The following is a 26,797-nucleotide window of genomic DNA, read 5'->3' as shown; positions in this document are numbered from 1 at the left end:
GAACCACCACACCCGACCACACCCTCCCTTACGACCACCACACCCCGACCACATCTGCCACGAACCACAACCGCCACCACACTGCCGCCTACCTCCACCCGACCACACCTGCCACGACCACAACCGCCACCCTCCCTTACCACGAACCACAACCGCCACCCTCCTACTCCCCCGTCCTTATTCCCTTATTATTGTTGGAGTAGTGTCCTCCACAATGAGTGTGTTTACATATTAAATCTCGTAAAAGGAATATCAGGGATTTATTTATTTATTTGTCAGCTGGTCATCGTTAATCGGTAATGATTGGCTGACTAGAGTTTGACATTACTGTCGTTTGACGGCGGTGATCAGCTGATCCCTTTAGGTCACACCTATAGGATGACGCCCAAATAGAATTAATTAATTATTTGTATGAGATACGAGATAATTAATTCCTTGTATTATTTGACTCTTGGTTAGTCACATAAATGTATTATTTGATGACGGGTTACGAACTCGAGACAATGAGATTTATTATTTAATTATGAGATATTTAAATAATAAATGATTAGAATTTATTAATTAATTGTTAATTAATTAATTTTATACGATATGTGTATATTGGTTGAGGTGGAATTTATTAGCTATTTATATTTTACAAGAGGTTGTAAAATTAGCTAAATGGGTTAATATTGACACATTGTATGTTGATAATATGGTCTTATAATTACTTAATAGTTAAGTAGTCATTGGTAGTTAATTTATATTATTTAAGGGTTAAATAATTAAATTAATATTTAATTATGTAAGATAATTAAATATAAGACTTATAAGCATTTGTGGGGCAAATATCGTAAACCAAAATGGAGCCATTTGGTCCACTTAAATTTGGTCTTATGAGAAGACAACAATTGTCCAATATGTGGCATTTTGCCACTCATATTGTCTTCCATAATTGCCATTTAATACCCATATTTTTCCACTAACTTTTGGGTGGAAGAATTAGGTGAAAAAATTTGAAGAATCTTTGGTCTTATATATGGTGCTTTGGACGTGTGTTTTAACATCAAGGAAGTGACCAAACTTTGTTCTAATTTTGTTCATCATCTTATCATCCTTAAAACACATATAAACCAACTAATAATATTATCATAGTAATAATATTTATTAGTACATCAAATACATTACAAACAAGGATTACTACTAATTTTACCTAGTTAGTAATATAGTAGTTTTTGGGTTGATTCTTGGGTGCAACCTTTGGAGATTACCTATTTTGGTAATTGGTGTTGTTGGAGGATCATCCTTATTACATTAGCTCAAGAACAACATCAAGGAAGGAGTCCTTCAGTTGTGCCCATTTTGCCTTATAGCAATATAAGGAAATTTTGTCTTAAGATGGTTTAATACCATCTTTTGTACTTTTTATTTGCATGCATGTAGATTTAGACCACTTTGAATTAATTTGTAATTTTAATATCATAAGATGAGTATTAATTTGGTCTAAATTACTAACAAGTGGTATCAGAGCATTGTTAAATACATGCATGTTGTCTTAAGACGATTTTAGCAATTTATGAGATAAATTAATAAAATTGATATTATGTTACTAAAATTCGTTTTATCACATAATATAGTCTTGCATGTAAATAATCTGGTCTTAGGATGATATGGGACGAAAATTTGATTTTTGTTAATTTTTTCCACTTTTTATAACTTAAATTGGCATAAAATTGAGTAAAAATGCATTAAAATTAATTAAGAGTTAATTAAATTGTGTTGCATGTTAATTTTATGCATGTTTATTTAAAAATAACCACATGCATGTTCTATTTATGAGATAAGTAAATACTATAAATTAATGTGATTAATTTAGGTTGTTTATTAATTTTTATTTGATAAAAATGGGTAAATAATGGTTATTTTGTAAATAAATATTGATTTTAATTTTGGGCTCGAAATTTCTGAATTTTTAGCTCCTGGAAATTGTTCCAAAATGTACAAAATTTTATTTTAAGTAATTTTAATTTTTATGGTTTGATTTAGAATTAAATCGTAAAAATTGTCGATTTACCGATTAAATTGTGAAATCGTTTTAAATAAATCTTAAAATCAAAAATTTTCACTTGCATGGCATTTTGGGTGTAAGACCAGAATGTTCATAGTTTTGAAATTTATTTTTCCATAAAATTTTATATTAAATGGAATTTTATATGATAATTGTGAATTATTATATCATTTTTTTGTCACAATTGTGTTTTAATTCCCATATAAAATCAAGATAATTGTTGAGAATGATTATTTTGATAATAGACCAGATTAGTATGATGAGTAAGTCTTAAAATTGTTTTAAGAATTGATTATGAATTTTTATTGGTAAAAATTCCGTCAAGGCAAGCTCAAATGATCGTTGTTGGTAAGTTAGACGATTTGGCATGTCATTTTCCTTAATGCATTTTATTATTCATTTTGATGAATGGTTTTTAGAATTATAATTATGTAATTTTTCCTAATATGGCCATAGGTAGAAGTTGGTATTTCCCGAAATGTAAGGGAATATTGACTTGTTTTGTAATTAATTGCGATTTCGTATCGCCTAATTTGTAATTAATTAATAGTTTTATTTTAATTTTATTACAAATTGTATAATAGGGTATTGTTATGTAATTTAATTATTAGTAATTAAATAAAGCTTCAAAAGACGGAGTTTTCATGAAGACGGTGTTTTCGGAAAGGAGTTCCGAAATCCTAAAGAAGGAGGCCAATTTATGAAGACTCAAGGGACCAAGGAGTTGGTTTCCGAAGTGTAATAATTTTAGTTAATTAGATTAACTAGGTGGCCATATTAGGACTTGGTTGCTTTAATTCTTTTATGCATTCATGCCAAATCGTCACTACATGTTTTATTTTTGTTGTTATCGATTTAATTGTTTAGAATTCACTAAATTTTGTTCACTTAAAAGTGATAGACAATTAAATTGATAAGATCTCTCACTTTTGTTTAAAATTGAGATTAAGCCTTACCAAATAATAGCACCTATGAATCCCTTCTTCATTAGAGGTAGGTTCGGATCACCGAGGTACACTCTTTTTACGTTGGGTAAGTAGGGTAATAAAAGTTATTACGCGTGAAAATTGGTTGGACTCAACGGGATAAATATGGGTTGAATCGGTCCACCGTGCCCATATTTATTCTGGGGCTAAAAGATAGATTTTAAGAAAATCCGTCAACCAAGAGTTCTAGTAGTAGAATCAGTCAAAGTTGTTGACTCACCAAATTTATATAAATATGGGTTGAATCGGTCCACCGTGCCTGTGTTTATATAAAATTGGATCTTGGAATCATTTATATAATTCAGTGGGAGATCATTATATAAATGCGAACTTGTTAAATAGTTTCACAAGTTAAATATATCTAGACGATAAATGTTAAATCTTTCCTTTATTTCCTTTGTAGTAATCACGATGGCTTCTACTAGTGAAACCGCCACCATAGCTAGAGATTCCTGGCTACGTTCTTTTATGGACAAATATGTATTAAGTGCCGACGGTAGTAATTTCAAAGATTGGGAGGAACAACTTCGATTAGCTGCCGCAGGTGATGGCAAATTACGCTACCTTGTCGATCCCTCTCCCCCTTCGCCTAATACTAGGGCCACTGCCGATGTAAGGGATGCTTTTTCAAATTATCAAAAGGAATCCGCTGCTGTTAAAAATGTTTTGTTTTTTTCAATGCATCCTGCTTTACAAAGGCAATGTGTCAAGTTTCGCGATGCACATGAAGTATTCTCGAGGCTTTCAACTATGTTTTCTCAAGCCCCGAGAATAATTCAATATGACACGGCAGTTCGTTTCTTTGAGGCTAACCTCAATGATGGTCAACCTGTAAGTTCACACGTACTTAAATTGATTGAGTACGTGGAAACTTTAGAGGGGTTGGGATGCAAGATCCCCGACGAACTAGTGGTAGACCGAGTGCTCCACTCTCTCTCGCACGTCAAGGGATTTACCCAATTTAGGGTAAATTACAACATGACAAACATGAGAAAGAGTTTACATGAGCTCCATTCTCTGCTTGTGCAAGCAGAGAAGGACATGGGATTGAGTGGGAGTACAAGGAAAGATGTGCTTGCGATTAATGTGAAGGGGAAGAAGCAGTTTAAGAGGAATGCAGGTAAGAAGCCCATTCAGGTAGAGGGCAAAGGTAAAGCAATTGCGAATTGCTCTACCAAGCCTAAACTTTTAAAGGGTAATCCTCTTAAAGATACTTGTAATTACTGTAATAACAAGGGACATTGGAGGCGTAATTGTACTAAGTACCTGGATGACATAAAAGCTGGCATTGTGAAGCCAACATGTAATTTCTCAACTGAATCTTTTATGATAGACATAAATTATGCTTCAAAAACAACTTGGGTATTAGATACTGGTTGTGGTTCTCACTTGTGCAATCATTTGCAGGGCCTAAAAAGCATAAGAAAGCTAAATAAGGGTGATGTCGATCTCCGAATGGGAAACGGGTCTAAAGTAGCTGCCGTCTCAGTAGGAACTTATGTACTTAGTTTAGCTTCGGGGTTGGAGTTGCATCTTAATAATTGTTATTTTGTACCAACGCTATCTAGAAATATAATATCCGTATCTGTGTTAGACACAGAAGGGTTTTCCTTTGTAATTAAAGACAAGTGTTGTACTTTTTCCCTTAATGAGATTGTATATAGTCAAGCTATTTCAATCAATGGTATTTATATTCTAGATACTTGCAATGATGTTTATCATTTAGATAATAAAAGACTCAAAACAGGTGATCCCGATCAATCTTATTTATGGCATTGTCGATTAGGACACATTAACGAGAAGCGCATTAAAAGACTAGTGTCGACTGGTGTAATTAAACCTTTTGATTTCGAATCATTTGGTACATGCGAATCTTGTCTTCTTGGCAAGATGACTCGTTCACCTTTTCTAGGAAAAGGATCTCGAGCTAGTGAGTTATTGGGTTTAATACACACTGATGTGTGTGGTCCAATGACAGTCACTGCTAGAGGTAATTATGACTATTTCATTACTTTTACCGATGACATGAGTAGATATGGGTATATCTACTTAATGAGGTATAAAAGTGAAGCTTTTGATAAGTTCAAAGAGTTTCAGAATGAAGTAGAAAACCAATTAAATAAGAAGATTAAAGCATTACGATCAGATCGTGGTGGGGAATATTTAAGCAATGACTTTAAAGATCACCTTATAAACTGCGATATTGTATCTCAGTTAACTCCTCCTGGCACACCACAATTAAATGGTGTGGCTGAAAGGAGGAATCGAACTTTATTAGATATGGTTCGATCGATGATGAGTCAAACAGAGTTACCAAAGTCATTCTGGGGTTTTGCCATTTTATCTGCTGTAAAATCACTTAATAAAAGTCCCACTAAAGCAACTGACAAAACTCCATATGAGATATGGAAAGGGAAAGTCCCGAATCTGCGATACATGAAAGTATGGGGTTGTGATGCTTATGTTAAGAGCAAGTTTGACGATAAGCTTGCACCTCGTTCTGAAAAGTGTATTTTTGTAGGCTACCCTAAGGAAACTTGTGGATATTACTTCTACAATAGTAACGAGAACAAAGTGTTTGTGGCTCGTGAAACTGTCTTTCTAGAAAAAGAGTTTATTTCTAGAAGACAGAGTGGGAGAAAATTTGAACTTGACGAAGTTCAAGAGCCACAAACTGATATGACAATACAGAAAGATGTTCCTTCGACGTCTGAATCGGTTATTGTTCCTTCTGAATCTAGGAGGTCAGAAAGGGTTAGTCGCCAGCCTGATAGATACCTTGGTATTATCGAGGAAGATGGTGACTATGAAGTTTTACTTTTAGAAAGTGATGAACCCAAGACCTATAAAGCAGCTATTATGAGTTCTGACTCTAAGCTATGGCTCGAGGCCATGCAATCCGAAATGGATTCCATGTGCGATAATCAGGTATGGGACCTGGTTGACTTACCTAAAGATGTTCGACCTCTTCAGTGTAAGTGGATATTCAAGATTAAAATCGGCATGGATGGACATAAAGATGTCTACAAAGCTAGATTGGTTGCAAAAGGTTTCACTCAAGTTCATGGTTTACACTATGATGAAACTTTTGCACCAGTTGCTATGCTTAGATCTGTTCGGATAATGTTAGCGATTGCTGCATTTCATGATTATGAGATATGGCAAATGGATGTCAAAACCGCTTTCTGAACGGGTTTTACGGAAGAGGAAGTGTTCATGACACAACCCGAGGGTTTTGTGAATCCTAAAAATCCTAACAAAGTATGCAAACTTAAGAGATCCATTTATGGTCTTAAGCAAGCGTCAAGGAGTTGGAATCATCGTTTTGATCATGTTATTAAACAGAATGGTTTTTCTCGAAGTGTTGAGGAACCATGTTTATACATGAAGTTTAGTGGGAGTAAAGTTGTTTTCTTACTTCTTTATGTGGACGACATATTACTCATTGGGAATGATGTTGATATGCTTGATTCTGTTAAGAAGTGGTTGGGAAATCACTTCCAAATGAAAGATTTGGGAGAAGCTCAGCGCATCTTGGGTATCCGGATCTATAGAGATAGACCCAAAAGGATATTAGCATTGAGTCAAGAAGCCTATATCGATAAGATTCTTGACCGATTCAATATGAAAAACTCCAAGAGAGGTTTTCTACCTATGGGTAGTGGGATCACTTTGAGTAAGTCACAGTGTCCTACTGAGCCTAAGGATATTGAACGCATGAAATCGATTCCCTATGCTTCCGCTGTTGGATCGATCATGTATGCTATGATGTGTTCTCGTCCTGACGTCTCGTATGCTTTGAGTATGACGAGTCGTTTTTAAAACGCCGGTGAGAGTCACTGGATAGCCATCAAGAATATTCTGAAGTACTTGAGAAGGACTAAAGATTCATTCTTAGTGTTTGGAGGAGAATCGGAATTACGTATAAGAGGTTATACGGATGCCGGTTTCAAACCGATAGGGATGATTTGAAATCCCAGTGGTTTTGTCTTTTTGTTGAACGGAGGGGTGGTTTTTGGAGAAGTTTCAAAGAGTCCGTGATCGCGATTCTACAACGGAAGCCGAGTACATTACTGACCTCTCCGAAGCCGCAAAGGAAGTCGTTTGGATTAGACAATTTTTAGAGGGATCGAAAGTAGTCCCTATCGCGAGGATCCTATCACTTTGTATTGTGATAACAGTGGGGCTATTTTTCAAGCAAAAGAGCCCAAGTCTAGTAACAAGTCTAGACATGTGCTTAGGAAATTTCATGTTATTAGAGATTTAATCGAAAGGAAAGAAATTACAGTTTGTAAGGTTGGGACAACTGACAACATCGCTGATCCTTTAACCAAGCCATTGTCTCAAGCTAAACATGATAGTCATGTAGTTTCGATGGGGTTGAGACGAATGCCAGAACTATTGTAAATTATTTGATATGTAATAATCAAATATTGTATTTATTATTTCATATGTGATAAGTTGCATTTATCGTTATATTCCGATTTTATGTCCGAATTTATATACTTTGTTTTTCTCCAAATAGGTTGTAAAGACAATGTCGAACCCTATTAAGTGAACTGGATTAACATTGTATTTTGTCCCTAGTTACTTAATGAGGTGACGTCTCGGAGTGACTAGATTGTAAGGCGATAGATGACAGGTTCGACTGTTATATGGTCATAATGATGACTGGTCGATTACATAGGCATATTGTGAGACAATTTGTCGGACAGTGACCGTTTATAGAGTCCTTTTGTTGCTAGGTCGTGGCGAGGACTTCTTTTTATTCCTTCGAGTCAATTCTTTAGACTGGTGACTATTTGTCTGAGTTGGTATGGTTTTCCGGTGGCTTTGGTTTTTGTTCTAGGTCGCACCGTAAAAGGAGGCCGATGAGCATTTCTTCGGGTCATTGTGATCTCAGATCGAATGAAGAAAATAGGTCAACGGGATTGTCCTTATAAGTCATATTTTATCTCAAGGCCACTCGAGGAGAGATGACTGTGAATGCGTGGCCACGCTCGGATGAGATCTATAGTAGATTATCCGGTCAGACAGTCATTCTCCTGATCGAGGAAACCACTTTATGATATGATCACGTGCAAGAACGACCTGAAAGACATCTTGTATTGAGTGGGAGATATTATTGGACAAGAGAATTGGTAACGCACACTTGTGTCAGACAAGTGGGAGATTGTTGGAGTAGTGTCCTCCACAATGAGTGTGTTTACATATTAAATCTCGTAAAAGGAATATCAGGGATTTATTTATTTATTTGTCAGCTGGTCATCGTTAATCGGTAATGATTGGCTGACTAGAGTTTGACATTACTGTCGTTTGACGGCGGTGATCAGCTGATCCCTTTATGTCACACCTATAGGATGACGCCCAAATAGAATTAATTAATTATTTGTATGAGATACGAGATAATTAATTCCTTGTATTATTTGACTCTTGGTTAGTCACATAAATGTATTATTTGATGACGGGTTACGAACTCGAGACAATGAGATTTATTATTTAATTATGAGATATTTAAATAATAAATGATTAGAATTTATTAATTAATTAATTTTATACGATATGTGTATATTGGTTGAGGTGGAATTTATTAGCTATTTATATTTTACAAGAGGTTGTAAAATTAGCTAAATGGGTTAATATTGACACATTGTATGTTGATAATATGGTCTTATGATTACTTAATAGTTAAGTAGTCATTGGTAGTTAATTTATATTATTTAAGGGTTAAATAATTAAATTAATATTTAATTATGTAAGATAATTAAATATAAGACTTATAAGCATTTGTGGGGCAAATATCGTAAACCAAAATGGAGCCATTTGGTCCACTTAAATTTGGTCTTATGAGAGGACAACAATTGTCCAATATGTGGCATTTTGCCACTCATATTGTCTTCCATAATTGCCATTTAATACCCATATTTTTCCACTAACTTTTGGGTGGAAGAATTAGGTGAAAAAATTTGAAGAATCTTTAGTCTTATATATGGTGCTTTGGACGTGTGTTTTAACATCAAGGAAGTGACCAAACTTTGTTCTAATTTTGTTCATCATCTTATCATCCTTAAAACACATATAAACCAAGTAATAATATTATCATAGTAATAATATTTATTAGTACATCAAATACATTACAAACAAGGATTACTACTAATTTTACCTAGTTAGTAATATAGTAGTTTTTGGGTTGATTCTTGGGTGCAACCTTTGGAGATTACCTATTTTGGTAATTGGTGTTGTTAGAGGATCATCCTTATTACATTAGCTCAAGAACAACATCAAGGAAGGAGTCCTTCAGTTGTGCCCATTTTGCCTTATAGCAATGTAAGGAAATTTTGTCTTAAGATGGTTTAATACCATCTTTTGTACTTTTTATTTGCATGCATGTAGATTTAGACCACTTTGAATTAATTTGTAATTTTAATATCATAAGATGAGTATTAATTTGGTCTAAATTACTAACAACATTATTCCGCCACCACCACTCCCGCCTACCTCCACCGCATCACACCACCACCATCCCACGACAAAACCACGACAAAAACCCACGACAACAACCCCGCCGCCACCATTCACGCCTCACCCTCATTCCGCCACCACGACTAAAACCCACGACAAAAACCCCGCCGCCACCATCACGCCTCACCATTCACGCCTCACCCTCATTTCGCCACCACCACTGTTCTTCATTTTCTTGTTCTTCATTTTTTCAGATTCACTTTTTTTTTTTGTTATTTGTTCTTTGTTCTTCATTTGTTTTTGTTATTTGTTTGTTGTTCTTCATTTGTTTTTTTCAGATTCACTTTTTCAGATTCACTTTTTCTTTTTTCTTTTTTGTTCTTCATTTTTTTGTTCTTCATTTTTTTTTTTGGTTATTTTTGTAATTTTGGTTGTTATTGTTATTTTTGTAATTTTGGTTGTTATTGTTATTTTTGTATAACTTCATTCTTCAGATCTTTGTTTTTGTTATTTTTTTTATTTTGTTATTGTTATTGTTATTTGATTTTTTGGACTAAAGTTATACATCTTGTCTATTAAAGTTATACACTGCGTGCATTAAAGTTATACACTCGACATTTAAATTTTTAGATATTTGGTTATTGTTATTTGGTTGTTATTGTTCACTGACGTTTTTTTATTTCAATTATTGTTATTGTATTGTATTGTATTTCCTAAATTTTTGGTCTTTGTCGTTTTGAATTTCTTATTTCTTATTTTTCAAGTTTTTTTTTAAATTTCAAATTTTGGGCTAAAGTTATACAATAATCAAAATAGAGTTATACTGTTAATGTCTAAAAGTTATACATTGTATAAATTGAAGTTACACAAATTTTGAACTAAAGTTCTACATCTTGTCTATTAAAGTTATACACTGTGTGCATTAAAGTTATACACACGATATATAATTTTTTTTGTTATTTCATATTTCGTACAACTTTAGTGGTCATTGTGTACAACTTCAATGCCCTTATGTGCAATTTCAGTGATCATTTATTTCACATTTTGTATATATTGTTTTTGGTTTTGTTGGTTTTTTTGTTTGGTTTGGTTTTGGTTTTTTTTTGTTATTTGATTTTTTTTTTGTTATTTGTTTTTTTTAATTATTGGTTAATTTTTTATTATTGTTATTGAAGTTTTTTTATTGTACTTTTTTGACTTATTGGTTTTTTTAATATCATCTTCTTATGTGTTGTTTCAAATTTGAATTTATAGTTCTAAAGTTATACAAATTTGGACTAAAGTTATACAAAAAATGACTGAAGTTATACAAATAAGGATTAAAGTTATACAAAAAATTGGACTGAAGTTATACAAATAAGGACAAAAGTTATTCAAATAAGGACTAAAGTTATACAAAAATGGACTAAAGTTATACAAAAAAGGACTGAAGTTATACAAAAATAGACCAAAGTTATACAAAAAAAGACTAAAGTTATACAAAGATTGGACTAAAGTCATACAACAATGGACTAAAGTTATACAAAAATGAACCAAAGTTATACAAAAATAACCAAAGTTATACAAAAATGGACTAAAGTTATACAAAAAATTGGACTAAAGTTATACAAAAATGAACCAAAGTTATACAAAAATTAACCAAAGTTATATAAAAATAGACCAGAGTTATACAAAAATGCACCAAAGTTATACAAAAAATGGACTAAAGTTATACAAAAAATAGGACTAAAGTTATACAAAAATTGGACTAACGTTATACAAAGATGAACCAAAGTTATACAAAAATGAACCAAAGTTATACAAAAATGGACAAAAGTTAGTCCATATTTGCATAACTTTAATCCATATTTGTATAACTTTAGTCCATTTTTGTGTAACTTTGGTTCATTTTTGTATAACTTTGGTTCGGTTCATTTTTGTATAACTTTAGTCCAATTTTTTGTATAACTTTAGTCCAATTTTTGTATAACTTTAATCTTTTTTTGTATAACTTTGGTCTATTTTTGTATAACTTTGGTTCATGTTTGTATAACTTTAGTCCATTTTTGTATAACTTTGGTTTATTTTTGTATAACTTTGGTTCATTTTTGTATAACTTTGGTTCATTTTTGTATAACTTTAGTCCAATTTTTTGTATAACTTTAGTCCAATTTTTGTATAACTTTAGTCTTTTTTTGTATAACTTTGGTCTATTTTTGTATAACTTTGGTTCATTTTTTTTATAACTTTAGTCCATTTTTGTCTTAGATGAAAAAAAAAAGTATCTCACAAAAAAAAAACGAGATTTAAAACACGAAATCTTAAAAAAAACGTATAACAAGAAGAGATTTAAGAAAATGAATAAAAAATGAGAACTAACAAAATAAAAGACAACTAAAATAAAATAAAAGACAAAATAAATAATGAATGGAAAAAACAACTCAAAACATACAAATTAACACAAAACGAAAAAAAAAAAAACCAAAACCGAGTTGAAAAAAAAAAAAGATTCTGCGGCGGTGGGGTGGCGGCGGGGGTGGTGGGTGGTTATTTGGTGTCGGGTAGGGTGGTGGTGGGTGGTGGTGAATGAGGAAGAGAGGAATGAATGATTTATTTGAGTTTTTTTATTTATTTGGATTTTTTGGGTTTTTTATTTATTTGGATTTTTGGGTTTTTTTTTTATTTATTTGGGTTTTTTTTTTAGAGTTTGAGAGAAGAGAGAAATGAAATGTGTAAGATGAAAGAGAAATGGATGAGTGGAAAACAAATATATAGTAAATTAGTGATTAATTAGAGTGGATTAGTGAAGGAGGAGAGAGATGGTGAGATTAGCTTATAAACACACTTTTTTGGGGTTGATCTCATCCCTCCATCTCCCTCCATCCAATGGCTCATAATAGAACTTATGGACATAAATGTTGGCCTTAGTTGATCTCTTTTCTCTCTCTCTCTCTCTCTCTATATATATATATATATATACTCTCTCTCTCTTTATATATATATATATATATAGAGAGAGAGAGAGAGAGAGAGAGAGGCCGGATCCGGTGAGGCCGTTAATTATGGCGAGGCGGCTGGCCTCACCAAATTCCTTCAGTAAACTTGGGGCGGACTGATTCTTCCTAACTTGGGCGGACAGATTTAATTTGGGCTTAAAATTTGGGTTCATTCCTAACTTTTCATTTGATCCAAATATTTTCTCTATCTAAAATAAACAATCACATGCTAACAACCCAAATACTTACCCCTCTCTCTCTCTCTCTCTCTCTCTCTCTCTCTCTCTCTCTCTCAAAATATAACAACGAACACAACGTCATGATATCTCGTTTTCCTGGAAAATTGTTCATATATTTCTGCAGTTTTCTGGAAAATTCGAATCAATAATAACAATTGCAACGATTTCCTGGAAAATTGTTCATACATTTTATCAAAACAACATACAGCAACGTCATTCAAGAAATTTCATAATTTTGATCAAAATTGCGCATATTCATTTAATTTTGTTAATTCACTAATAAATTAATGATATAAGGCTCGATTGATCAAATTAGAGCGATTTCCTAAATTTAAGGTTCAAATTTTATCAAATTAAAATTGAGCGATTTCCTGATCTTAACCTCGCGATTTTGATATTGTGATGATTATGATAATTCTGCTAGTGATTTTGTTACGATGTTAATATAGCGAAAGTAGATATCCTGAACAATTTTATGACTATTAGAATGTATTATGTGTATATGTTTGTTTTGTTGTGAAATGTGAATCTAGCGCCTGATTTCGTGAAACTTAGACCTTATTTTGTAAACCTTAAAATAGGCGCTCTATCACGGTGAAAGGTTAATCATATGATGCATATATTCTGTTTAGTTATGAAATGTGAATCTAGGACTTTATTTTGTGAAACTTAGACCTTATTTTATGAACCTTTTAATAGTCGCTCTGTCACGGTGAAAACTTTATGATGCATATATCTTTGTTTAGTTGTGAATCTAAGGCCCGATTTTCTGAAAATTAGACAAGCTTTTGTGAAATTTAGGACCTGATTTAGTGAATCTTAGACTCTGTTTTATGAATCCTAGAGCTTGTTTTATGAAGCTAGAAGACAATATTGTACAAAATTTGATCATTTTTTATTTTGTGAATCCTAGTCCTTATTTTGTGAATCTTAGAGCTTATATTGTGAATGTTAGAAGACAATGTTGTGAAACTTGGTCATAAATGGTCGAAATCACCTATTTTGCTCCTTTTCTTATTTTGTGAATCTTATGTCCTATTTTATGAATCCTAAAGCTTGTTTTGCGAAGCTAGAAGGCAATATTTTGAAACTTGGTTATAAATGATCAAAATCACCTATAAAATCCCTCTCTAGTTTTCTCTCCCCCTACTCTCTAAAAAACAAAACCCTAAATCCTCCCCCTTTGCTGCCGCCGTTCTCCTCCTTCCTCCCACCGCCACCCATCAACCCCCTACCATGTCGCCGGGGATGGGGTCTCTCAAGACCTTTCTCCGGCGACCCGTCTCCTCTCTTCCGATTAACCCTCCTCCCCTTTCTTACCCACACCTGGTTCTAGATCGTACGGGTCTGCCCGTTCCTCTCGGTCTGCGTGTATGTGGGCTGTTCGGGTCTTATCGGACGAGTTTTTTGAGGTGGTGTGGCAGGGTGGTGCTTGGATCTGGTGGTGTTGTGGGTTGGTAGGGAGGCGGTGGCTTCCGTTTTTTTCTCCTGTGTTCCGCTTTGTTTCCTTTATGTTTTTGTTTAATTTCCGCTTTCGTTTTTGTTTCGTCTCTCTTTCTGAGGGCTCTGTCCCCGTCTATCGGTGGTGTCCTTCTTTCAGTTTGAGAGCTTTCGTTTTCTGGTTTGTTTGCAGTTTTCTAATAAGTCAGCAGAAGATCAGCGTTGTTATAGATCGTTATATGGTTTTACATATTTTGCCCGATTCATGGCTACAATCAATCACGTCAGAAGAAATGGATACTCGTCAAGGAAGATTCGGAGACCCTCTTATGGATGAAAGCCTTTTGCGGCGAATCGATGATAGAGACTCTGTTGCAGTGTTTCATTCTTTGAACAAGAATTTATTTCCTATGGTTAATCGATTTGTATCCGATTGAGCTTGGCATATGTTGTAGATGTCGTATGACTTTTTATTAATGATAATGATCTTTTCTCAAAAAAAAAAAAAAAAAAAAATCACCTATTTTGCTCATTTTTCTTATTTTGTGAATCTTATACCTTATTTTGTGAATCCTAAAACTTGTTTTGTGAAACTAAAAGTCAATATTGTGAAATTGGGTCATAAAATGGTCGAAATCACCTATTTTGCTCTTTTTCTTATTTTGGGAATCATATACCTTGTTTAGTGAATCTTGAAGCTTAAATTGTGAAACTAGACGGCAATATTGTGAAACATGGTCATAAGTGGTCGAAATCACCTATTTTGCTCCTTTTTTTGTGTGTATCCTAGACCTTGTATCGTGAATTATAGAGCTTATATTTTGGAACTAGAAGGCAACATTATTTTCGACGATTTGCAGCTCTAATTGCTATAAAGATTGTAGATATCACAATGGTTGATGATAATAGTGCTATTAAAACAGGTATTTCCTTTTTTTGAAGGTCTAATTATTGTTTTCTATTTCAGTTTTAATTTGTGAAAATTTGTGCTCAATTTTGCGAATTATATGTTTCGATATTGTGAACCTTGAAGGTGATTTTGTGAATCATAGAGTTGTTTTGTGAACTTATATGCTAATTTTGTGAGACTTGGTCATAAGTGGTTGAATGAAATCTACGCAACAACTTTCAAGCAGAAGGGATGAGGAGTCCGTTTTCATTAAATTGGTAAGGCTCTTACTGCCATTTCTACTGACGGTTATACTGCTGAAATTGTTGGGAGTTGCCTCACCTGTAGAACTTCTTGCTAATCTCAGGGTTCTGACAAGGATAAGAAAAAAGAGGCTTCTGAAAGGGAGAGAACAAAGAAGGTATATTTCTGATGTACCTGGGGGTTGGTTATGAAGTTGTAGCTCTCTAAATGATGTATGAATGCATCGTTTCCTAATACTTGTGCATTGTCGAGGTTCAATCTCAAGGAAGCAAAGTTTTACATTTCCAATCGTTATTTTTAGTGCCTTGCAGTCTCTTGTGTTATGCTCTCATAAGGAGCATAGTCAATTTGGATGGGTAAAATATGTGCTCACATAAGGTGTAAATCAGTTGTGAGAGGGTAACAATCACTACTCCAGTCTCGAGATGGTACCCATCTAATTTTAATACATTTTTTTTCGAGCTCGTGGTGGTTGTGCCTATATTGTTTTTGGACTCCCATTAGTTTCGAGTAATTTTCTTTCCAGTGGCGGCTTAACCCGGAAATCAAACCATCCGCTCAAATATGAACTACAGTTCAAACGCAGGTAATACTTGATTCATTCAGCTATCGAACCTCACCTGTAAATTTCTCGAAGTAAAGAGCGAGTGATTTAAAAGGTCCAACATATGCAACTTTTATTAGTGTCATTTGCATCATTTTTCCCTTTCCATTCTGTCAGGTTAGGGATATGCTTGGAGTCTTGTATTAGACCATCTTACATCACATGAGACCCTACTTAAATACCGATTTATACACAATTATAGCTGATGGATTGGTCCCATGTACAATAATCAATCATTCAATTTTTGTGCGAAAAAAGCTTAGGGTTGTAATTATACTGTTCGAGTGTATTTGGAGTTTGTCAGCATCAATGAGCTTTTGAAGCCAGCTGATGGAGATAAGTACTACAGTCCTGGTGGCAGAGGCAAGGGACGCGGTCGTGGTCCACGTGGTGGTGGTGGTAGTCATAATGGTTTAAATGACCTTTTTTTTATAATTTATTCTGTGAATCCTAGACTTTGTTTCGTGAATCCTAGAGATTATATTGTGAACCTAGAAGGTGATTTTTAGAAATTTGGTCATAAATCACCAATTTTGCTGTTTTTATTATTTTGTAATTCCAAGATACTTATTTTGTGAATCTTATACCTTATATTGTGAAATTAGAAGATAATGTTGTGAAACTTGGTTATAAATGGTTGAAATCACCAATTTTGCTCTTTTTCTTATTTTGTGAATCCTAGTTGTTTTGTGAATCCTTTAGCTTATATTGTAAAATTGGAAGTTGATTTTGTGAAAATTGGCTATAAATGGTTGAAGTCAGGTAGAGCGCTGTTAGTTATGGCGAGGCACTGTGTCTCACCTGAGTTTAGACCTGATTTGTGAAACTCGGACCTTATTTTGTGAAACTTAGACCTTATTTTTGTGAAATTTAGACCTTATTTTATGAACCTTAACCTTATTTTGTAAATCAAAGAACCGATTGAGTGACGTTGACGTACATTGGCATTAACGAAGTATATGAAAATCCTATATTTACGTTTGTTCATCTATATGAGATTCGAACTCAAATCTTTCGTTATAGCACAATGCTCTACCTTTTGAGCAAATAGATGATATAACTCAAAAAAAGATTTATGTATTAACAAATAACAAACCTATCGAAACACTAGTGATTTGATGTACATGTGAAAACATAACTTTTTAAACATTTACAGTAACACAAGACACAAAAATAATCACAAATAAAGTTGAACCTGCTAATTTTGTGAATCTTGAATTCAGGACCTAATTTTGTGACCCTTGGATATGATGTTGTGAATCTTGGACCTAATTTTGTGAACCTTTTCCGTAGTAGAATTCTATTTCCTTCTGTAGTACATCCACTTAAACCTTTAGCTCATTGCTCAATACTAGTATCGATAGTGTTATACTGCCTAACAAAACACACATATTTCATTACCATGAACAATAGTTCTAATTATACTTAATTCGAACACAATTACTCAAATGATTGTAACAAACTAAGTTCTACTTCACGTACACATTTCGTTAAAGAATTGGCATGCATTAGACTTTTAGCGAAATCCACATACAACATAGTACAAAATAGAAGGGTTTAGCGATCAACAATCACAAAATTGCCTAAAATTTCCCCAGTAGCTAAGAAGTATATGCCGATTCAATATTCCATCCATTCATTGCATTTCAATAGGTTAAATCATTTATTCAAAGTTTTCCTGAAATATTGTGACAAATGTATTGAAATGGGACGAATAGAAGCAGTAGAATAATCCGACACATAACTATTGCTCCACAAAGGACGACATACTCATCATAAGCTAGCATAAAACATTTTTTCTTAGGGGAAAACCCGAGGGTCTTACTTCATTAAAACTAAATCAGAGAGTACAACATCGTTCGCAGCTGGTGGAAGAACTTCGGACCATTCAAACCTGCCAACATTCCTAAGACTAAAATGAGCTAAAATGTGAGCAACAGAGTTATTAACTCGAGGAGTAAAAGGCCAACAAACTGAATCAAAAGAGGTACATAAAGAAAAAATGTCTTCCAGGACTAAACAAAACACGCTTCTGCCTTTATTCTTCTTCTTCAGAGCTTCGATCACTTGGAGGCAATCACTCTCCACAACAAGCTTCCTATGTCACTTCTGTATCGCTTCTTTGACGACTTCAAGAACCGCGACCCCCTCATCAACCAGGGGTTCCCACTCTTGTACCTGCACAAACGACACACCCCACAACACCCTTCCATCCCCGCTCCGGTACACCACCCCTAGACCCACGCCTTCTCCCTCCTTCACTCCCGCATCAATATTAACTTTGACATACTCCGCGACAAGAGCTGCCCATCCCCTATTTCCCGACTCATCACCATGGCATTCCTCACTTCCCTTCCTTTTTACTCGCACAAACCCACCCCCTTCCATCTCATCTACAATGTCTCGCACTCTTCTAACCACCGCCATAGGATCCACCTTCACTGCATCGAAGATTACTTTGTTACGGTGCTCCCATAAAGCCCAGCACCCCACCATGAACAAGCCATGTTCCCTATTCCCGAAACCTCTCCACCTCTCCTCAATCCATTCACGCACGCATCCTCTATCCTCCCCTTCATGATTCACACTCAGCCCCTCCCACACTATATGAGTCACCCAACAATCTCTAAACAAGTGTAAACTGGACTCAAAAACAGAATTGCAAAAAGGACAAAAGGATTTCTCACCTCGTACTCGGGTTGCATAGTTCGCCCTTGTTGCCAAATCTTCACTGCACAGTTTCCAGAGGAAACGTTTCACACGGGGCCATACCAAGACATTCCAGAGCCGTTTCCAAAGCCATTTCTCCCTCTCCCAGTCCCACAATCCACTCATGTCAAACAACTCCCCAACAAGCACGTGCCGATTTGACAGTGTAAGATCCATCCTTCTTCAGCTGCCAGTACCACTCGTCGTGTGAGCTATTCGGGCTCGCCCGTATGTTAGCAATACGGCTCTGTTCAAAGGGCAAAAACAGAGCAGCCAGCTCGTCACTCTTCCATCCGCCACCACTCTCCATCAACAACTCCGCAACAAGCATATTCTCACGTCCCGGACTACATGGAGATAAGACACGGCCTGATTGTGTGTGGGGAATCCACGCATCAGTCCACACACGAGTAGACAACCCGTCCCCAATCTTTCTTCGCAACCCACCCACCAAGACCGACCTAGCCTTGAAAATCCCTTGCCAAGCGTAACTTGGGTTACAACCCAAACCTGTTGTCATGAAATCCCCATTCGGATAATATTTGGTCCGTAAAATATGAGCCCATAAACTCTCTGGGTTCGTCACAAGTCTCCAGGCCTGTTTACCAAGCAAAGCGAGATTAAATAGCGCAAAATCACGAAACCCCATACCTCCCATCGCCTTTGGCTGCGTAAGCTTCCTCCACGGCACCCAATAAATACCTCGTTTCCTCTCCTCGTGCCCCCACCAAAATTGTGACACCAACGCTCTAAGGTCATTGCAAAATCTCGCTGGAATTTTGAACATACTCATAACATAGGTATGGAGTGAATTGGCCATGGCCTTTAAAAGAACCTCCTTACCATCCCTAGACAATAATTTCCCGCGCCAACCCTGTAATCTCTTGCTTAACTTATCGTTGGGAGGCCTAGATATAGTGCTTGCTCCTCCACCTCAACAATGCCCAGTTTGGACACAACCTCGTCTCGTCTTCCTCTCGACACTCCTTTACGGAAAGAAACCATGGTCTTCTCAAGGCTAACAAGCTGCCCTGACACACCCTCATATCGACGCAAAATATCCGAAATCACCTCAGCTTCCTTCACCGTGGCCTTAGCAAAATATAGACTGTCATCCGCAAACAAAAGTTGAGAGATAGGTGGAGCCCCATTTGCCACTCGAATACCATGAAGAGCCCCAGTTTCCATGGCCCTTCGCAAGAGGAAGGAAAGAACTTCTGCACAGAGGATAAATAAATATGGAGAAATCGGATACCCTTGCCGTAGTCCTCGCGATGGGCAAAACTCCTGTGACGGATTACCATTAATAAGAACTGAGAAGGACACTGTACTCACACATTCCATAACTCGGTCAGTTCACTTTGCATCGAAACCCAATACAACAAGCACCTTCTATAAAAAAAACCCCATTCCACTCTATCATACGCTTTCGCCATGTCCAGTTTAAGAGCCATAAATCCGTCAGCTGATCTCGAATTTTTCATATAATGAAATAACTCAAAACCTATTATAATATTATCCGAAAAAACCCTCCCCGAAGTAAAGGCACTCTGTGTCACCAAGACAATGTCATCTAAAAACTTCTTCAAGCGATTAGCGAGGACCTTCGCTACCAATTTATATGAAACATTACAAAGGCTAATCGGCCGAAAATCACGAATTTTGTCAGGAGCTTTCTTTTTCGGGATTAGGACAATATTCGTTTTCTTAAAGTCTCTTGGTGACATATCCGCTTTTAAGATTGCAAGGACCGTACTTACCACAGCTGGACCAATCTCGCCCCAATAAGTCTGATAGAAAAAGGCATTCATCCCGTCGGGTCCTGGACCTTTCAGAGGATGCATCTGATTAAGGGCCTCGATAATTTCCTCCTCCCCATAGTCACGAGTCAGCTCAAGGTTCATCTCATTCGTAACTCTTCTTCCAAACCCATGCAATACGGCATCAATATCTGTTGGGATCATAGATGTTAAAAGATGCTCAAAATAAGTATTCGCCACCTTGGAAATTGCTTCCTCGCCTACACGAGTCACTCCTTCATCATCGATCAGATTTGCAACATAATTCTTCCGTTTCCTCTACCCAGTACGAGTTTGGAAAAATTTCATATTTTCGGTCTCCATCCTTAAGCCACAAAGCCCTCGACCTTTGCCTCCAATATTGTTCCTCATGCTTACGGAGCTTCGTGAGCTCATAAACCAATTTATTTCTCTTAGCCACATTTTCTGCCCGTCTACCCTCTTCATTTAGCCTCTTAAGATGCCTATTCTTCCTCTCAATGTCACGTCTAATCTAGTTAATATTGGTCCCCTTCCAGGCTCCTAATTCTGCACACTACTCTAAGACAGTCACCAACCAGCCTCTCCCTCTCACCTCACCGCAACCATCCTCCCCTACCCTTACTTGCTCAAAGCGGAACGGACGCTGTTTCTTCTCCACAAGATCCCTGTAGTTAAGGACCAACTTGAGGGGCGCATGGTCCGACCATTCCCTATCCAGATAAATGAGTCTGGCATAGGGGAATAAATCAAACCATGTTGGCAATCCCATACCCATATCAATTATACTTTGCCTATTCGCTTCACCTGCTTGGCCATTATCAAATGAGAAGTTGTAGCCTTCCCAAGGAACATCAAGAAGACCACACTCATCGACCGCAGCCTGGAAATTATTCATCTGCCATTGTGGTCGGATTCCCTCTTTTATTTCTGTAGAAAAAAGCACCTCGTTATAATCTCCGACACACATCCAAGGCAACGAGGATTTCCCATTAAGTAAGCGTAAAAGCTCCCAGCACATGTGATGGTCTGACACAGCCGGCCACCTATAAAAGCCCGTTATCCTCCACTCCCCTCCCTCCCCATGCACCGTAAAATCCATATGATGGATTGATGCATAAACAAACACACAATCCACCTCCTTCTTCCACAAAAAGGCTAAGCCACCAGACCGTCCAACACTATTAACCTCCATACCAAAGTAACCGTCTAATCTCTCCCACACCCTCCTCATTTCACGACCACACAGTTTCGTCTCGCATAAAAATAGCATGGCTGGGGACTCTCTCCGTACCAGGGCACAGAGCGCATTAACCATGTCGAGGTTGCCCAAGCCTCGACAGTTGATACTTAGGATATCCATTGGGCTCGGCGGGGTTGACCTCCGTCAACCACCACCTCAGGTATCAAGACACCCCCGTCTGCAATATATTGCAACTTCTTCGAAACCTCTTTCCCCATATTATCCACCCTTTCCCGCTAACCCAGTAAAGCCCCACCCTCACCAGTAGTCGCACTTTCCCTTGTATTTCCACCCTCGCCGCTGGCCAACCGTGTCTAGCTCCTCTCACTCCCCTTCCCACTGGACCCCTCCATCACCACCTCCTCCCCAGCACTCCGTGTATCCTGCCCCCTCATATCTATGCCCATATCCATAGCATCCATCACTCCCCCTCCCATCGATCCTCCTGTCGCACACCTCAACCCTTCCCCTTCCCTCTGTATTGAAACATTCAAACCCCATCGAATCCACCCTCCTTATCCCACACCCCCAAGCAGCCTGAATAACCCTCGGTACTCACATCCTTTTCCCTGCTCCCCAGAATCGTCTCATTCACCACCCTAGTCGTAGGACTCGACCTGTCTTCAAGCTGCTCATTTTTTTGCTACGAAGATCAAGAGCAATTGTCTGAAGCTTTTTAATCATGTTTGTTATAGCCTCCTCCGAATCTTTCCGTTGAGACTCATCAAAACTCGACCTCGGATCCCTCGCAGCCTTCCCAGGTCGTTCTTTTGACGTTTTAACGACCTTCTATGGTGAAACACGTAACCATTCCCCGTAATTTAAATCTTCATCTTCATAAGGGCCATCGTCACAGTCTTTCTCCCCGTGGCCAATACACTCACGCTCATAGCAGAAGGTAGGTAATCATTCATATTTAACATCAAAGTTGGTCATACGTCCACCCTTTAATGTAATAGGGATAGATGCTTTTAGGGACTTCCTAATATCATGGATAATCCGAATATGTATCGCCCTATCCAGCTCCACATTTGGTCCAAATTCCGCACTAACAAACGTTCCCAGACTATCACCAATCCTCCTTGCATTAGATTAACTCGACCTGCCCGAGATTGGGAGATCGTACACCCTAGACCAAATTAGAAAAAGAAAGAGAGTAACATCAGTCAGTTTACCCGATAAATTTGGTTCATTGAAGCACCACTGAATTTGTCGAAGTACCATGGTTGCCCCCCCAAAACCCTAGCTTTGTCACGATCTGATTCGAACCGAAAAATAAAGGTTTTCTCCTTCGCATCCACTACATTACCCAGAATCGGTGTCGACGGGTTCCAAAGATTGATCAACATTTCAACCACATCCTTCACGTTTATATCTCTTGATTCCCATAGTTTACCAATAATCATCAGTGTCCTACTACCCTCCGTGCCACTACCGTCCTCTTCCCATTCAAAATATTCGACCTCTGATCCCATCGGCTTTTTCCCCTCCCGGTATTGGCCCCTCGTAAAACTTGTCATCAGCACCTGCACAAAGAACAAAGGAAAACAGAGAAAAGGAAAAGCAAAGACAATCTCACGATAAAAATCGAGAGAAAAAGCCCCGAGACCAAGGAGAAAACAAAGACCCTAGGACATAAACCCTAGGAAAACCTTAGGATAACTTTTATGTGTTATTAACTAAATATGTTCTCATTTGGATTAAGCTAGCATAAAATATTAAATGATCTTATTTGTTGGAAAATGAGGTGGTATACCGAATTATAATCTGATTGGTGCTAGCTTCAGCACCCAAAATGTTTTGCCTCCTATGCCATATAGTTCCCAAAATGAACTGCATCACTCCACTAATACCGAGGTCTGCTAAGTTTCCGGCGAAGTTATTTTGGCCAATGTATAGGGCTTTGCCGAATATGCTTACAGGAGGAAGTGGGTTTGATACTAGACGGAAAAAATTTACGTCTAATTAGTAACATTCAGTGTCGTAATTAATAACAATAACGAAGGAAATTGACAGTTTATAGTATGCAACTATCCGCATTGATCAATGTTAAAATAATAGCGATAGTAAAGCAAATTTTGATCGAACCGACTCTTACCATTATTGTGAGCCGAGTGAGATTGGAGTTCAATGGCCTTAGATCGTAATTCCTTCATTTGATTGAGATGAATATCAAGAGAGAAAGGGCTGACACCAGTGACAAACAAGGAACTAGTTGGCACTCTTGGCAGCCTCACTGTACGTGGATGATGTTGTTGCCTAGTTTGCTCCATGTCTGAAATCCGATCCAATTGACCTCAAGTATTGGCTGACAAACAGTATCCCTATCGCTTGTGCTAATCATTCCCAAACATGAAATGGTAACTCATTAGATAGTTATATTCTCGTCTCAACCAATAGTTTACATTTTAAAAAACACTTATAAACTACTCTGTATTATCAAAAAATCGCAACGTACCTAAGAAATCAATAACGACTCGTTTTAAAAAACTCTTCTAACTGATTTCAGATTGAAAAGGCCAAAATGATATTTTAACAAAGACCTTCATACTCGATAAATTGATAGTACATCAATTTGACCCGAACATTGCATGAATACATAATTTCAGTAGACGGCACACCCGTAAGAGAATTCAAGAACATGAAAACAGCAGGAGTACCATACCCAACCAACCAATGAGAGCATACTCGAGCCTATGGGACGCCGAGGACTGGGCAACCCAAGGTGGCTGAGTCAAGACAGACTCGTCAAAGGCACCCTTCACAGCAGCATAGAGAAATTACAATGCGGGAGCTTGTGTTTGGACCAATGGTCAATCTTCTTTCCATGGTTCGACACCCGTCGCATCCTAGATGAACCTAATGTTATCATAATCTAGCATAAAATACTAAACGATCTTATTCATTGAAAAATGACGAGGTATACTAAATTCTAATCCGATTAACAAAGAAAAATCAAAATTTAAGCAAAATTAACATAGAATGATTATAATCTTTACATACTTTATGCTTTCAAGCAATTTATGTAGCAATACAATTCACAAATGCAATCCTAATCAATATAATTTACAATAATTCTGAATAAATAATAATGCATTCAACATAAGCCCTAAAATCAAAATAAATTATCAGAACTGATGAGAAATCAAAAGGAAGAGGAATTACACAAAAAAAGTGAAGAAAAATGATTGAAATCGGTACAATATTATGAACATTTAAAGAAATGATTATAATTTAAAGATAAATACCTGAAAATTGTGCGAAAATAGGAGCACAATAGGAAGGCATAAACTTACCGAAGTCGAGTGAAGAGAAAGAGTAGAACAAGAGCGAAACTCAATTTTTAAAGTAATTTAATAACAAATTAACCAACAAAAATCGATATCGAGGTAGTAAATAGTTAAGAAGGGAAAGGAACATACGAAGAAGCCGAGAAATCGACTTCAATTGATTTTATGAGTTCCTATTGTGCTCGATTATGCTCAGAAAACGATCAAAACCTGCATAAGAACAATGATAATAAGTAATGAAAGTGGTTTAGTGAAAACTTATCAAATTAAATCAGTAATTTATCAAATTAAATAAGTAATGAACAACGATAATAAGTAATCGATATGAAAAATAGATGATCGAAATTACCTAATTTCCGGATAATAATAGCGGTGGAGAAGCTCAGTGATAATGGCGGTCGAAAAGCTCAGTGAAGACAGAGCTGAAGATGGAACTCAATGACGATGAGATAGAAGAGAGAGAAAGCGCAAGAATACTGTGTACGTTAGTTAGGATAATACGGGGGGATGTGGCATCATCTGATGAGTCCATAATTTTTAGATCCAACGATTTAGGATGGGTACAGCGGCCTTATCCTAAGAAGGGTGCCTCACATGATTCAATTTATATATATATATATATATATATATATATATATATATATATATATATATATATATATATATATATATATATCGTATATTATTATTATTATTATTATTATTATTATAACTACCATTTTATAATAATAATAATAATTATTATTATTTTATTATTATTCCGTCTCATGCATAATTCGTAGAAATAATATAAAATGTATAATTATAAATACGGGGCATTACATGTCATGTCGATTTAATTCGGGTACGGTGATGAAACAGTTGAGCAAATACATTTTACATGTTTATTTACAAAACTATTCATGTCAAGCTTACAAATTCAAACCCGACGACGAGTATTATCAACATAATGGTGAATATTCCGAGTCATATTCTACACTTTAACACAAAAGCGGACTTAACGACCTTTTCAGCAAAAGCGGTTTTAACAACCTTTTAAAATGATCTTAACAACCTCTTACAAGTCCATAAGGCTCACTTGGGCTACCGTCTGACACGCGCCCCAATGCCCTTATGTTCTTCACATTTTACAAAACCAGGGGGAGCCCTTTTGAATCGTCTATACGCTCGCACCTTAACGGCTGCCTGTCATTGCTCTTGTTTCGTTTCCATCACTTATCTAGGACAATCTTGATTTTCGTTAAAATGGATACATGACAAATTAGATTGACGAGTTCATATTTTATATTTTATCATTTTTAAGCATTTTTCTAAGACAAATGGACCGTGTTAAGCATCGTAAGCCTAACTTGGTAAATGGATGTTTAATTTTCGTCTCTGCATGCAAATCTAGTTTTAAACCAATTCGACATCAATTACTTGATACTTGGATAAATAACCGGTATAAAAAATCTTACATGTTAGGTTTAAACTTGTGGATGCGCATTCATCCATTAAACCCGTTTTATCAACTTTTACACTTAACCAACCAAGATCGTTCAGTAAGGTCGATACCGCGGGCGGGATTGGGTGTTCGATTAAAGAGCTTCCCAATACGTACCCTCACCTCATACTCAGAATGTATGATAGTGGATGACCTTATCCGGGGTGTACGAGAGTCATTCTAGCGATATGAGTCTAAAAGAAGGACGAGTCCTTATCTATAGTACCAACTAGGTAGTATCTCGCGCTTCGTGCGGCCTGTTTGAAACTTTTATTATTATAATTGAAGAAAAATAATATAATTCATATATGACATTAATATATTTACTTAAAATAAATTAAATTTCTCAACTCTTATTTTCTTAGGTTTAATTTCAATATTTTAAAAT

At 36.3% G+C, this 26,797-nt stretch overlaps 4 protein-coding genes across 4 annotated transcripts; 1 reads left to right on the top strand and 3 right to left on the bottom strand.

Annotated features, from left to right (window-relative positions):
• Positions 1 to 2,124: 2,124 nt before the first annotated feature.
• Positions 2,125 to 5,193, top strand: LOC141611516 (uncharacterized). The gene is made up of 2 exons (XM_074430069.1): positions 2,125 to 4,336; positions 4,441 to 5,193. The coding sequence occupies exons 1-2, from the start codon at positions 3,406 to 3,408 to the stop codon at positions 4,467 to 4,469; spliced, it is 960 nt and encodes a 319-aa protein (XP_074286170.1). The 5' UTR covers positions 2,125 to 3,405; the 3' UTR covers positions 4,470 to 5,193.
• Positions 5,194 to 18,009: 12,816 nt separating this feature from the next.
• On the bottom strand, positions 18,010 to 18,741 carry LOC141613231 (uncharacterized). The gene has a single exon (XM_074431971.1). It carries the CDS (start codon positions 18,739 to 18,741, stop codon positions 18,010 to 18,012), a length of 732 nt encoding a protein of 243 aa, XP_074288072.1.
• Position 18,742: 1 nt separating this feature from the next.
• Positions 18,743 to 19,435, bottom strand: LOC141613230 (putative mitochondrial protein AtMg00310). Its single transcript, XM_074431970.1, has one exon. It carries the CDS (start codon positions 19,433 to 19,435, stop codon positions 18,743 to 18,745), a length of 693 nt encoding a protein of 230 aa, XP_074288071.1.
• Positions 19,436 to 23,155: 3,720 nt separating this feature from the next.
• Positions 23,156 to 23,909, bottom strand: LOC141613228 (GDSL esterase/lipase At4g01130-like). The gene is made up of 3 exons (XM_074431969.1): positions 23,735 to 23,909; positions 23,393 to 23,576; positions 23,156 to 23,162 (listed from the first exon to the last, which is right to left on the bottom strand). The coding sequence occupies exons 1-3, from the start codon at positions 23,907 to 23,909 to the stop codon at positions 23,156 to 23,158; spliced, it is 366 nt and encodes a 121-aa protein (XP_074288070.1).
• Between the last annotated feature and the right edge of the window lie 2,888 nt (positions 23,910 to 26,797).

The sequence above is a fragment of the Silene latifolia genome, chromosome 11 (genome assembly GCF_048544455.1).
Source record: "Silene latifolia isolate original U9 population chromosome 11, ASM4854445v1, whole genome shotgun sequence".
Classification (NCBI taxonomy): domain Eukaryota; kingdom Viridiplantae; phylum Streptophyta; class Magnoliopsida; order Caryophyllales; family Caryophyllaceae; genus Silene; species Silene latifolia.
The sequence above is the reverse complement of the archived record's forward strand: the minus strand, read 5'-3'. Positions and strand labels throughout refer to the sequence as shown.

What these genes read in the sequence shown, in the direction of transcription:
- LOC141611516 (XM_074430069.1), top strand. Translation starts at nt 3,406, where the DNA reads ATGTTAAATCTTTCCTTTATTTCCTTTGTAGTAATCACGATGGCTTCT. An exon ending in TGGCATTGTGAAGCCAACAT is followed by an intron (nt 4,337 to 4,440) that starts GTAATTTCTCAA and finishes AATCATTTGCAG; the next exon opens with GGCCTAAAAAGCATAAGAAA.
- LOC141613231 (XM_074431971.1), bottom strand. Translation starts at nt 18,741, where the DNA reads ATGAGTGGATTGTGGGACTGGGAGAGGGAGAAATGGCTTTGGAAACGG.
- LOC141613230 (XM_074431970.1), bottom strand. Translation starts at nt 19,435, where the DNA reads ATGGCCAATTCACTCCATACCTATGTTATGAGTATGTTCAAAATTCCA.
- LOC141613228 (XM_074431969.1), bottom strand. Translation starts at nt 23,909, where the DNA reads ATGGAGCAAACTAGGCAACAACATCATCCACGTACAGTGAGGCTGCCA. An exon ending in TCACTCGGCTCACAATAATG is followed by an intron (nt 23,577 to 23,734) that starts GTAAGAGTCGGT and finishes TTTTCCGTCTAG; the next exon opens with TATCAAACCCACTTCCTCCT.